At 36.9% G+C, this 13,842-nt stretch overlaps 1 protein-coding gene across 3 annotated transcripts in view; it reads right to left on the bottom strand.

Moving 5' to 3' along the window:
* BCLAF3 (BCLAF1 and THRAP3 family member 3) overlaps positions 1–13,842 on the bottom strand; it is a 122,632-nt gene that overhangs the window by 31,798 nt on the left and 76,992 nt on the right. For all 3 annotated transcript variants that reach the window (XM_036745898.1, XM_036745897.1, XM_036745899.1), the window contains exons 10-11: positions 13,586–13,700; positions 1,810–1,911 (exon numbers count right to left, since the gene is read on the bottom strand). In XM_036745898.1, the coding sequence (XP_036601793.1) occupies positions 1,810–1,911; positions 13,586–13,700 (217 nt within the window). The remainder of the gene's footprint in view (positions 1–1,809; positions 1,912–13,585; positions 13,701–13,842) is intronic.

Below are 13,842 nucleotides of genomic sequence, written 5' to 3'. Positions count from 1 at the left end.
GCGGCATCTTAAAAACAAGTCCCAATTTTTAGCTTTTTGATAAAACTTGAAAACAAATAACCTGCTTACATTCCTATCTAATTTGCATGCCTTATTTCTTTCTATTCCATCACAACAAATGAAAAAGGGTTTTCCTTTTTTGTCTTTGGGACTTGTTACTCGATCAAGATTTGCTTTTACTCCCAGAAATGATGCCATATTAAAAAAATGTGAATAAGAACTGTGGGATGGCACTCATAGTGTAGTTTCCCTATTTTTCTCTATTTTAGCTTTAACTTTGTCTGAAATTATGATTACTACTTCCCCATCTTTTTTTACATAATAAAATCTCACTGCTGACATTTATCTTTGTATGTATGTCTTGTTTTTATTGTGTTTCCTAAAAGCAATATATTGTTGAATTCACATTTTTAATCTGCTCTCTATTTCCAAGTTTTATGGGTAAATTCATCCTATTCTAAGCTATAATCACTTGCACATTTTTCTCCTTCCTATTTTTCCTTCACTCTTCTCCTATTCAGCCTTATGACCCCCAGACTGTACCCAAGGTGAAAACTCCTGAGGCTGATGCTGCCTCTCAACCCAGTTGCCCTCAGGACTGCTAGAGGTATTTATGTGTCACTGAGGTCTCTCCCAGCTGGAGATCAGGTCTTTCCTGGGGATTCTCAGGCTGTCTTAGGACAACGGCTTTGTTTCTTTCTGCTGTTTTACATTTGCTCTGAGGCGATGCTCTATCTTTTTTTTGGGAAAAAAATCAAAATCTCTCCACAGAGAGGATGAGGACCAATTAAGATCCTTGGACAATCCTAACTAAACACTGCAGCGAATGATTAAGAAATATATATTCTTGTGAATCACCACAAACAGCAAAGATCACCATGGATGACAAATCCCCACTAATACTGTCCTTAGCAGCTAAGAGCGATGATTGCCGCCTGCAACGGAGTAAGATCACTCATGTCATCCAGATGGCCAAATGTGTCCTAACCTAAGACTTTTAGACAGCTTCTTCCTATGCTTGTCTGCCCCCTTCCAACTTTCCAACTACCCTATCATTTCCAACTATGAAAAACTCTGGATTGCAACTTAACCAAGACAGAGATAAGAAAAACACAGTACCAAAAATTACAAAAGCAGGGAAATTACAACAAATTTGGGAATGGAATGTTCTGGTTAATTAAACATGTGAAATTCTCAGGAGCTGTGAATTCATCAATGCACAGTAAATACTCCTTCCAAGGAAGCAGATTACAACATCCCTATAATTTGGCAGTGGTATGCGTAAATTCCTACAGCTGAAAAAATTCATTACCTGGTACCCAACCTTCAGGTGATGACCTTTCTCTAGCCTTAGCCAGTTTCGTTCTTGGAATATAAATAGGTTGGTACAACCATCTAGCGCAAGTGCTCTGCTATAGGTTTTGCTTATGAGAACCCAGAGTAATCTCTGGAGTCATCTAAGTAGGATTTTAATGGTAACGAAAATAGTTTGGTTAAAGGCAAGGTACTAGAATGCAAAATTACCACTTTCAAATAATTCTAATAAAATATCTTTAACATATACTGTAGAGAAAACTATGCTGCATTTGGCAATTTTTATCAGTACCCTCAATGTCATCTTAAGAAAATTTACTAAATAATACTGATGTTCAGGGGTCCTGAAAGATAAATTTTCAGTTGACAGGACATGATACAACCATTTGTCATGCATTAACTAACAAAGGAAATAAAACGCATATGCAGAAAACTAGACCTACAGAATCATTTTATAGTCAAAACTGAAACTCAATATCAACACGTAAGCAATACCTTAAAAGGTCTTCTAAAGGTTCCTGGGTTTTGAAGATTGTCTCTAATTCCAAATGGTCTGTCATTAATGATGTCTTTTGTTTTTGAGGTATAATAAGCATTCTGAAGAGAAAAAAAAAAGCATAGGTAATTTGCTGTGCTTTTCTTTTTTACAGTTCATTTTGACCACAAATTATCTAATACCACATATATATGGTCTTAGGAAGACAAGAAAAATGGGTGTGTCTCCATTAGTATATGCATATGTGCACGCGCGCACGCACGCACACCCCATTCCCCATCACGGCTACCATGCACTACATCACCTTCCAATGGTAACATGCCATCTAATAAATTGAGCAGTTCAGAGATGCAATACAAATTTAACATAAAAGCACCAAGAATGGTTATAAAACCCGATGACCAGTAACTCTGGATACAGTTATCATTTTTCTAGAAGCCAACCTTCCAGACCATGAACAAAGGATCGTATACCCTGGCAGTCAAATGTCCCAAATCTTTTGCAACTTCAACAACAACCGAGAGGTAGAAAGGACTTCTGTGACCATCTAGTCCAGGGGTGAGGAACCTGCAGCCTTGAGCCCACGTGTGGCCCTCTAGGTGCTTAAGTGCAGCCCTTTGACCGAATCCAAACTTCACAGAACAAATCCCCTTAATAAAAGGATTTATTCAGTAAAACTTGGACTCAGTCAAAAGGCAACACCAAGGACCTAGAGGGACACGTAGCTTCAAGGCCACAGGTTCCCCACCCCTGCTCTAGTCCATTCACACAATAAAAACTCATACTTTATGGTGATTTTTAAAAAATTGTTTTTCTCAAAGCAATCCAGTAAAATACTGTCCTAAGAGGGTGTCCATGCATTGGTGAATGGCTACCAAATCAAGGCATCTGAATAGATGTAATTAGCGTTGCACAGCAAGAAATGATGAAAAGGATTGTTCCAGAGAAATCTGTACAGACTTATACAACCTGATATAAAGGGGGGGGGGACATAACTAGCAAAAAAAATTAACATTGTAAAGTAAAACACCTCTGAAACAACTAAGAACTCTGATTCCACAAGTGCAGAGTGTCAACAGTGACGCACATTATCACCTACCTCCTCACAGGTAACTGACAGCTTAAAAAGGTGGAATGAGACGTGTTTTTGGACACGGCTAATGTGAGAATCTGTTTTGCTTGTTAATGATATGTACTATTGTAAGAGTTTTGCAATTCTTTTATTTCCATTTGGGAATCTCGAGGGTAAGCAAGGAAGAGTATAGGACAGGGCTTCAGAAAAAAAAAAACCCACAGAAAAGTAAGACAGCTTTGAAGGTTATATTTTGAAGTTGTTATATATTTTAAAAGAATAGTAAACTTGAAAAAAGAAATTTTCAGTTGCATGTATAATCCTCTCTTTCAATTTTACAATGTATATGGAAGTACTAGTTCTACTTGGTGTCCATTAATTTCCGATTTTTTTAAAACTCCCAAAAAGTAAAACAAAGTAGGCTGTATAAATATTATGCCCATTTATGGGTAAGGAAAGTCTCATGGAGGTTAAGTGCACAATTCAGACATACAAGTATATAATTAACTCAAACCCAGTGCTTTTTCACATACAAAATGAGAAATATTTTGTTTATTTGAAATGAGTATTGCTACATAACATAACAATTAATTTACCATTTCTGCTGCAAAAAAAAGTACCGCCCCAAATAGAGGCAATCTTGTTTAGTATACAAGAATTATCAGCAACTATATTTATCCAATTCACACAATATCTGTTCCCAAACACATCCCCCAATAGGTAATCTTAACTAAGTCTTTCAATTCAGGTTATTCCTATTACGCTAATATGGACCACTGCAGCAAATACTGTTGCTTCTCAGGCTTATTTTCCCCTCGTTCCTCTGTTGGAATAAGCTGGACTGTTTCGAGTAACTCCATCATACAGTCTAGAGCAATAATAAATTGATTACAATTAATTACAATACATGTTAGTTTATCATTGAGGTAGTCTGACAGCCTTTCAAGAGGTTTCGACAGCTACAAGAGGAGTCGACAACCTCTTTGGCCCATGATGCCAACATCATGTAACAGCCCTGGGCAACTGAAAAGAGAAGGAAAAATGAGAAGGAAACGTGAGAGAAGGAAGGAAGGAAGAGAAAAAGGAGAAAGATGTCACGGAGACTTCTTTTTCTCCTAATAGGAAAGCTCAGGAGATGAAGCTGTAAGGGGAAGGATGAGTGCTGCAGGGTTATGCTGTGTTTTAAGAAGCCCAGGGAAGTCCAATCCAACACACCCACAATTTGGCAATCATCTGCACAGAGGTAATGAAACCCATGGGACCAAGGCTACATCAGAGGGGGCTGTTTGCTGCTCTTTCCTTTCTGAGGGCAGCTCGTGACTCTCCAGACTTCTTACTCTGGGAAGTCACTCTCCCCACTCCACAACTAGACCCTTCCTCTGATAGGTCAGTTCCTCTAGCAATCTCAGCCAGCTTCACTCGTTTGTTCCTTGCCTAGTCTCTAGTCTAGATTTCTCCTCATTTCTTTTAGATTTGTTTTATGGGTTGTTTGCCTCCATTAGAATTTCTTTTTGCTTTTATTTGCATTTCCAGTAGTTAGCACAGTGTCTGACACACAGTAAGGGCTTAATAAATGCTTCATGAATGGAATTAAAAAGAAGAGGTCAAGGTCATGGTGAAAAGCCTCAGTTTTGACCCTGACTCATGATGCAACATTCCTCAGCTTGGAGAGTGAGAAGACATCCCATGGGACACTGGAGCAAGGATGAAAAGGCTTATAATGACTGCTGATGAGTAGATCAAGGATTGGCTTGGTGACATTTGCAGTGGACCCAATCAGAGGATTTCGTAACTTTATCTAGCTCTGTTCAGGAGCCAAGGCAGCAGACAGGAGGAGTAATCCAAGGCTGGGTTTGGCAAAGCGTTATCAATGATCAAAGGAGAGTCAAATATAGAGAATAAGTGTAGAATTTGGTTGATTCACCAACGAGTGGAGATAGGGAAAGGGGTAAACTGCAGACACTGCAAAGGTGATGGCCTGGGAAGGAACCGGGAGAACTAAAGGTTAACAGTGTGAACGAGCAAGGGCGTCAAGGACATGATGAATGAGGAGAGCTTAGGATCAAATAATTTAATCAGCGAATAACAAGTGTGTAAGTGCTGAAGCAGGGGAACACCTCTGGATGAATTTATTGGTATAGCATGGCACTGTGAAGACACACCTGGACTTGGGAGAAAACCCAGATTCAAATCTGCCATTACCTGGGTGATCATGGGGATAAGTCACAGCACCCCTCATGGCCTGGATGTCCTCCTTTGTAAAATGAAATGGTTACTTCCATATTGCTTTTAGTCCCACTGGGATCTCCATCTCATGACCATAATAAACTGAAAGGGACCCAAGAAACATTAATTCAACATCCTCGTTTTAAAGATGAGAATGCGTAGGCCCACAGAGATTCAAGGGGCTTGGCCAAGGGGCAGCTGGGGGTGCAGTGGACAGAACACCAGCGTGTAGTCAGCAGGGGTGAGAGAGAGGTGGGAGAGACAGAGACGCAGACTTGCCAAAGATCACAAAGGCAGTGAGCAGTGCAGGTGGGATGTGAGCCACAGTTCTGACTGCAACTGTCACTCTTCCTTCCTATTGTTAAGGTACTACATGGCAGATCAGTTGATGATCGATCTTGTGGTACTCAAATAAATTGATATATTTTCTTTCCTTTAAAAGAAAACTAACTCTACCCTTTTTTCCTTTCATAAAAGGAACAAAGAAGTATCTAAGAATTACTCTAAAGTCATAAATTCATTTATAAATAATTACAAGAAAAATAAATGCATTACGTGATAGAGATTGTTTCATATGCAATTTGCTTTTTCTAGTCCTTATACATGGAAATGTTTGTGTTTATTGATATTTGTTATATTTGTGGTATTTTTTTTAAAGAGAAGAAAACAAATCGAAAGGAGGGACAAATATGTACAATGTGCAAATACTTTCATTTATATTTTGGAAGAGTTTCTAACAGTCAGTCTTCTTGCAGAACACAAAAAGCATTACACTAACTTGACTATTAACACGACCGTAAAAATTAATTTCAGAGGGCTCTAGTTAAAAATGGATGTATGAAAATTCACAGTTATACCAAACTCAAACAGAAACAGATCCTTTGCTGGCTGCATAATAACATAGAAAACCACAAATTAACATTACCTATGTGGTACTGTATTTTATTTTATTCAACATTTTCCCAATTATATTTTAATATGGTTCAGGCCCAATTGGGGTTTTGAACAGGCAGCAAATTTGACACCTGTGATCCAGAAAGACCAACAAAGTGAAAAACACGAAAAATCTGAAGAAAAACATAAGCAAGCAACTTCCTCCAGTTCAGGATTGCGAAAAAAGAACAGCCAAAAGCTGTAGACAAAGGAAGGGGACAATGTCAGACAACAGCAGAGCCAGCACAAATGCCGACACTGAGACGAGAAGCCTGCTCTAGCATCCTGACGAAGAACAACAGGAAGAGGAGAGAGTAAGAGAGGAACAGATCAAGCCTACACCAGCTGAGGCCGAACAAAAGCCTGCGGGTGACCCACAAAAGATGTAGAGAAAACATCCAAAGGACTGCAGGTGACCTGGAAGGGATGAGAACCCAACATCTTTATTGGGGCAGCTTTAAGGAGAACATAAGACAACATGATGGAATCCTAATAAAGCTGCCCCCAGCCCCAATACGCTAACTTCCTGATAGGCCCCACTGAACAGCAGGCCCACTGCTCCTACCCAGCTGCCATTCTCCCCCAATATCCTAACTTCTTCCTATGTGCCTCACTGCTCACTAGAACAGGTATGTCCATGAACTCATATTTCTCCCAGAAAACAGCAGGCGTGTCCACGTGATGGGATCCCAGCCACTGCCTCTAGCTAGCCACTGCCCTCAGACCCATTCCTCCTATTTCCAGTGGTTCAGTGGGGCCTATAAGGAAATTAGAATACTGAAGCTTTATTAGGATTCCATCAAGGCAAGGTCCTTATCAGGAACACTCATATACAGAACTCTGATCAGGAGCATCAAAGCTTGCCTACTGCTATGCTCTGCCAACAGGCACACCTAAGGAAGGTGAAGTCAGCAGCAGGAACCTAGGAAATCTAGTCTGGGTTAAAGCAGGCTATGACCAACCCATCTAAGAGTACACAAGGGGGTAGAGCTTGACCGTGGCCCAAGGTCACCTCTAAAGATGGTAATATGTATAAAGAGAACGTACTAAAAGTAAGCACTACGGAGAAATATTATGGATCAAGAACTGCCCAAGAAGAAAACCCATTAAAGAGTATTATCCACAATTTTAAGACCACCTAGAAAATGCAAGAAATTTTTTAAAATGAAAAATTCAATAGGAAAAAACTAGAAAGAGAACAGCTCAAAATAGAAGATAAAAACCTTAGTAGCCAATACTTTGAAAATCAGAATAGATCGAATAGAACTCAATAAGACAGACAAAAAATATTCAAATAAAAATCAAAAAGATTTTTAAAAAGAAGAAAATAGCAGGTATTTACTATAAAAAAAAACTGACCTGGAAAATAGGCCAGAAACAATTTGAGAGTCACAGAACTCCTGGAAAACTCAACCCATCCCCTGCACCTCAACCGACCCCAAAGACATTACAAGAAAAGAGCACTGAAAACTGCCCAGATTTTTTATTACCAGAGGGCTAATGAAAACAGAAAGATCTAGTTACCTCCTGGAAAGAACCTCCATATGAAATTTTCTACAAATGTCATAGTCAAAAAACAAAACTTCCAAGTGAGAGGAGAAATACTGCAAGGAGCCACAAACAAAGAGTTCAAGTACAAAGAAGATACAGTCGGAATCGCCTAGGACCTGGAAGCTATTAATATAAAGGGAAGGGAGAGAATAAATATTCATTAAGTGTTTATGTGTTGAACACTGTTCTAGGAAGTACTTTACAAATATTATCTCATTTAATCTTTACAGTAACCCTGGGAGGTTGGTGCTATTATGATCTTCATTTTACAGTTGAGGAAACTGAGGCAAACAAGGTTAAATGACTTGTCCAGGGTCACACATCTAGTAAGTGTCGAGGCTGTATTTGAACTCGGGTATTCCTGACACCAGGCCCAGTGCTCTCTCCACTGCACAATCTGGCTGCCTAAACATGATGAGGTGTCTTACCCTCTAATAAGGACAGAAGAGACAAGTTGCTCTTTAAAATCCTTATGATTTCAAGGGTCACCAACAGGGAGGTTGGGGGTTGGTTCTGTCTTAATGATCCTTAGAGCAAAGAAAAGGGAAGGCAGAAAAAGAAACCACTAAGGAAGAAATGAGAAGTGGGGCGTTTCCTATGCCTCATCAATAAGGTAGGTTCTGAGAAGAACATCCTAAAACAGGGGTAGGAATCATGAATCTGAATTTCATCTGCTCTAGATGGAGAGGAATTATATAAGCCAGACGCTCAGAGTCTAACACAGTAATAAACTGAGAGAAAAAGGCAGATAGGAAGAGGACAGAGGGGTGGGGTGTGGGACGCAAGACGGGTCAAGGAGGGAATAATCACAAGCAGAATGAATTTCAGTTCATGGGGCACACTGCAAACAGAAGTTTAAAAGGAAGAGCCTGTAAAAACCAGTGCTCAGGATAGGATCTGGATGAGGGAAGCAGATCATTTCAGCATCACATCATTAGTGCTGATCTCAGTCTTTGTATTCAACCCATTTTTCTTTAAAGGACGACAGAAGTAAAGAGATAACATGATATATGGAACTACACTACAAATAATCAAAATGTGAACTGACTAAAACTCACATAAAATAGAAGAGGACAGCAGAATGGACGACAAAACAGAATTTTTACAATAAGTCTACAATAAACACATTTTTAAAAGATGTCAGCCAAGAGCTTAAAATGAAGACAGTTATAAGAAACTGTGAAAAGGAAGGATTCAGAGAAATTTGGTAAATCCTTTACGAAAGGATACAGAGCAAAGCGAGCAAAACCAGAAAAGGTCTATACAGTAACGTCAGAAAGTAAACCAACTTTAAAAGATTTGAGAACTCTTATCAATGCAATGACCAGTTATGATCCAGAGGAGTGATGATGAAGCAAACTACCTACATCACTTGACAGAAAAGGCAAAAGACTCAAGAGGCAAAATAAGATACATTTTTCAAATACTGTTAACATGGGCATTTATTTTGCTTGCCTTTATTTATCTATTATGAAGGATTTGTAGTTTTCTTTTTTTCTCCAATGGCAGAGGTGGGAAGGAGAGAAGAAACGGCAATAGTGTATAGCCAAGAAAATAAATCAAGTGAAATAAATATATAAAAAAGACAAGGGAGTCATGGAAATTTTTTTTAATGTCCAGGAGAATAGGCAAGGACAGAAAGACTCAGATACATAGGACTGCTCTGAAAGCTATAGGTTGAATTTATGATAATTTAAAAAGCAAAGCAAGCTCCAACTATACATAAAAGAGACCCACAGTTACACGATCCTCTTTTTCTGCTCTGCTCTGTGTATGAAAATGCCCATTTTATTAGATTCTGAATGAAAAAATGTTTTTTCTAAAAAAAAGACACTCAAAATAAATGAAGGCCTGAAGCGAAATCTATTATGCTTCAGGTGAATTCAAATAACAAAAAAACAAAAAGTATCCTTCATGGTCTCAGACAAAGCAACAATAAAAATAGACAAGATTAAAAGAAATGAAAAGGAAACCTACCTTAAGCTTAACGGCACCATAGATAATGAATCAATATCAGTAACTAATGTGTATATGCACTGAAAGGAATAGCATCCAAAAGCTTAAAGGAAAAAGGTAATCAAATTCATAAAGAAAAAGGGCACTGAGGATCTATGAAAGATCCTCAATGTATCCCTTTAAAACCTAGATGAATATAATAAAAGATAAATAATAAAGAAGTTAGGAATCTGAATGGAACATTAGAGAAGTTAGATATGATAAATCTCTGGCCTCTAATGAATAGAAAAAGTACACAACTGTGCATAGCACTGTTATAAAAACTGACCATGTGCTAGGCTAGCTAGGGCATAAACACCTCACATACAAATGCATCTTTATTGATCCCAACATATTAAAATGGATAAACAAGTTTTGAAGAAAAGTTTCAAACTTAATGGACGACTTTAATAATGTATTACTATAGAATTAGTAGGTCAAAAAATAAATCATACAAATAACAGACAATTTCACAAAAGAAAATTTCGACAATAACAAAATACACCAAAACTTTTGAGATGTAGCCAAAGTAGCTCTTAAGGGATAATTTATATGCTGAAACACAGCCATCACCAAAGAAAGAACAGATCAATGAATTAGGTGTGCAATCAAAAAAAAAAAAAAAACTAAAAAAGCAACAAATAAAAAACCAAACTAAATACAAAAGGAGAATTAAAAGCAAAAAAGAATTATTAAATTACTAAAAGTACATTATTAAAAACTTAATCAAATAGACAAAACTATTAACTACTCTCAGAAAAAAGAAAAAACCAAATAACCAATATAAAAAATTAAAACAATCACAACAAAGAAAATTATCACACCCAGCTTTGACTAATAACAGTCTAACAAGATTGATGGTAATTTAAATAAAATAGATGAACATATAATATACAAAACATAGAGTACCCAATTTGTTAAAATAACAGTGAATTTAAATTAACCAATAGAACAGAGAAGTTGACCAAGACACAAATGAATTCTCAAAGGAAAAAAGGAATAACCCAGGACCAGATGTATTTATAAGTGGATTTCATTAATATAGTCAAAGAATTTTTTCTATGATTACATAAGTGTTTGTAGAAACTGGAAAATTAGGAATTCTGCCAACTTCTTTTCACAAAACAGAAAGGAAACTACAGACCCTAACGAATACCGAATGTAAAGATGCAGAATATAATATTAGAAAAAGTGCTATGGTAACGTTAAAAAGATCACAGGTAGCTATCAAATGGGATTTATAACAGAAATGCACTGCTGCCTCAATAAGGAAAACGATTATTGTTGTTATTATATTTACAATTAAACTTTAGTGTTTTTGAAATAACACAACACTCAACGCACTGTGTGTGTGTGTGTGTGTGTGTGTGTGTAAAAAGCATAAAAACAAATGGATCCTTCCTTAACATGAGAAAAAGGATTCTGTTTAATGGAGAAATATTTGAGGTTTTTCCAGTTATCATCAAGGGTAAGGCAAGGATGCCCATCACCACCACTATTTTACATATTTCTAGAAATTAATATTATAACAAAAAGAGAGATGTTAAGGAAGAAGCACAAAGGGAAAACAAAATTATCTATTTTGTGTAGCTTACAAGATGGTCCATTCCAGAGAGCCACATAAAATTAATTGAAATGAAAAATGTCAGCAAAATAAGAATTTATCAAATAAACATAAATCATCAGTCCTTTTACTACTAAAACCTAACTGCAAGAGTTTCTATTCAAAATATCTGCAGAACACTCAAATTAACGATAGTACATATAAAATATGGAGAAGCCCATGTGTAAAGATAAATGGGAATTTCATGACAACTGGAAAACACTCTTGCAGGATTAATTCAAGTCTAAGTAACTGCAGGGATATTGTGTTCATGGTTTCAGTGACACAATATAATAAAAATGGCAATGATTTAAATTTGCTGATTTATTTAGGGTCATATGAGTCAAACTACCAAAGAGTTTCATTATAGAACTAGAAAAAATAACAAAAGTCATCTAGAGGAGCAAATCTCAAAAATATCAAGGAAAATGACGACTAGGGAAAAAAAGTATCAAATCTCAAATTACACTAATCATTAAAACTATTTGGTACTGGTTAAAAAACAGTAAAATTGTTGCCCTACAAGAAAGGAAGGGAAAAGGGAATGGGAGGGGAGTGGGGTGACAGAAGGGAGGGCTGACTGGGGAATGGGGCAACCAGAATATAAGCCATCTTGGAGTGGGGGGGTGGGGGTAGAAATGGGGAGAAAATTCAAAATTCAAACTCTTGTGAAAATCTATGCTGAAAACTAAATATGTTAAATAAATTAAATAAATAAATAAAAACAAACAGGAAAATTGATCAGTGGGACAGATTACCAACACAAGATCGAGAAGCAAGGGAACATATCCTATTGTTCAATATAACATAACATTCCATCTACTGGAGGAAAGACTGCTAGGAGAATTAGAAAGCAGTCTGACAGAAATTATGTTTGGACCGAGCGAGTGAGAGAGAGAGAGAGAGAGAGCAAGCGCGTTGTGTGTGCATGTGTGACACTAAGCTCCAAACAGATACATGACATATTATAAATGTAAAAGCCACACCATAAGGAAATTAGAGTAGCAAAAGACGAGATCCTTTCACAACTAGGGATAAAAGAATTTTTGCCTAATCGAGGGATTAACAGGATCAACAGAAAATAAAATGGTCACTCTTGACTTAAGTGGAAAGCTTTTGAGCAAACAAAATCCATGGAGTTAAAGTTAGAAAATTAACGGTTAAACGGGAAAAAACCTTTGTATCAAGGAAAAGTCTGCTATCTAAAGTACATAGGGAAGGACTGACTCTTTTACAAGAACTGTTGGGTAAAGCAGTTTGGCTGAGACATAAGTGAACACCAATAATATTCAACTCTGAAAATCTTAGGAACTATCAACACAAATGACCAATCATAATTCCAAAGGGCTCATAATGAAACATATCCACCTCTAGAAAGAAAAGTGACCGACTTAAAGATTGCAGATCAAAACATATATTCTTTCCTTCCTTCCTTCTCTCTCTCTCTCTTTCTTTGGACATAGCTAATGTGGGAATGTGTTTTGCATGACTGTACATATTTGTAATGGGTTTTATTTTTCTTGCCTTCTCAAGGGGAGGGAGAGGTGAAAGGGGAGGAGAGAATTAAGAACTGAAAAAAAAAAGACAACCTTTTTTTTTTTAATAAAATAAAGGCACAGTATTACTGTTGTTGGGGCTGTAAATTAGTCAAACCATTCAAGATAGTAATTTGCAATCCTAAGAAAGTGACTAAAATGTTCATACTCTGACGCAGAGGTTCCACTACTAGGCATACGCTCCAAATAGTTCATTGATAAAAAGTAAGATCCTACATACATTGAAATATTTGTGACAGTGCTTTGTTTGTCGTAGCAAAGAACTGCAAAACAAGACAGATTGCCATGGACTGGAAAATGGCTGAAAAGCAACGGAATGTGAGTTACTTCTAGTATAAGAAATGTTTTATAAATTGATGTGAAGTAAAAAGAACCAAGAAAACAAGATATACAATACATGTAGATGGGAGGAACAACAAAATCAAAACTGAACATTGCAAAATCTTATGACCAAGTCAAGTCCCGAATTAACTATGAAAAGGCAGTGCCCACTCACTCTTCACTGAAAGGATAGAGGCAGAGTGAGAAAAAGCAAGACAGTATGAGCATGGAAGAGCATTGTGCTGGTTAGTTTTCATAAATGGTTTTCCATTCTTTTTAATTCTTTCTCACAAGGGATAGAAGTTTTTTTTTAAAGAAGGCTTTATTTTTTAAAAATCACCAACCATTATGATCCAATTTTTAAAGTTAGTATAAAATAAAAATTTGTAGCATATACTTGCTGTCCAAAAGTTAGAAACAGCAGCAATTCTCATAATGTCTGCCAACCCAACTGAGCCTTACTGTGTGAGGCAGGAAAAGACAAATATTAATAAAGATTTTGCTTTTTGTTTCCTTACCTTGTACGATTTTCTAATAAATTTCCTGAAGTACGGTTTAATAAATCTTATAGGCTTTTGGAATCCACCTGTATGGATATTCTGCAATTTTGAAAAGCGGGAATTCTGATCATTCCTGGTCAAATTAAAGAAAGAAAAAATGTTTAACTTATTTAAAACAATTTTACTCTTATGTCAAGATAATAATCTTATCCCAAACCAAAAGCAGGCTGTGTTAGAGATGCCCACAATTTAACACAGTAATACCTTGCTTCTCT

The sequence above is a fragment of the Trichosurus vulpecula genome, chromosome 2 (assembly GCF_011100635.1).
Source record: "Trichosurus vulpecula isolate mTriVul1 chromosome 2, mTriVul1.pri, whole genome shotgun sequence".
NCBI lineage: Eukaryota > Metazoa > Chordata > Mammalia > Diprotodontia > Phalangeridae > Trichosurus > Trichosurus vulpecula.
The sequence above is the reverse complement of the archived record's forward strand: the minus strand, read 5'-3'. Positions and strand labels throughout refer to the sequence as shown.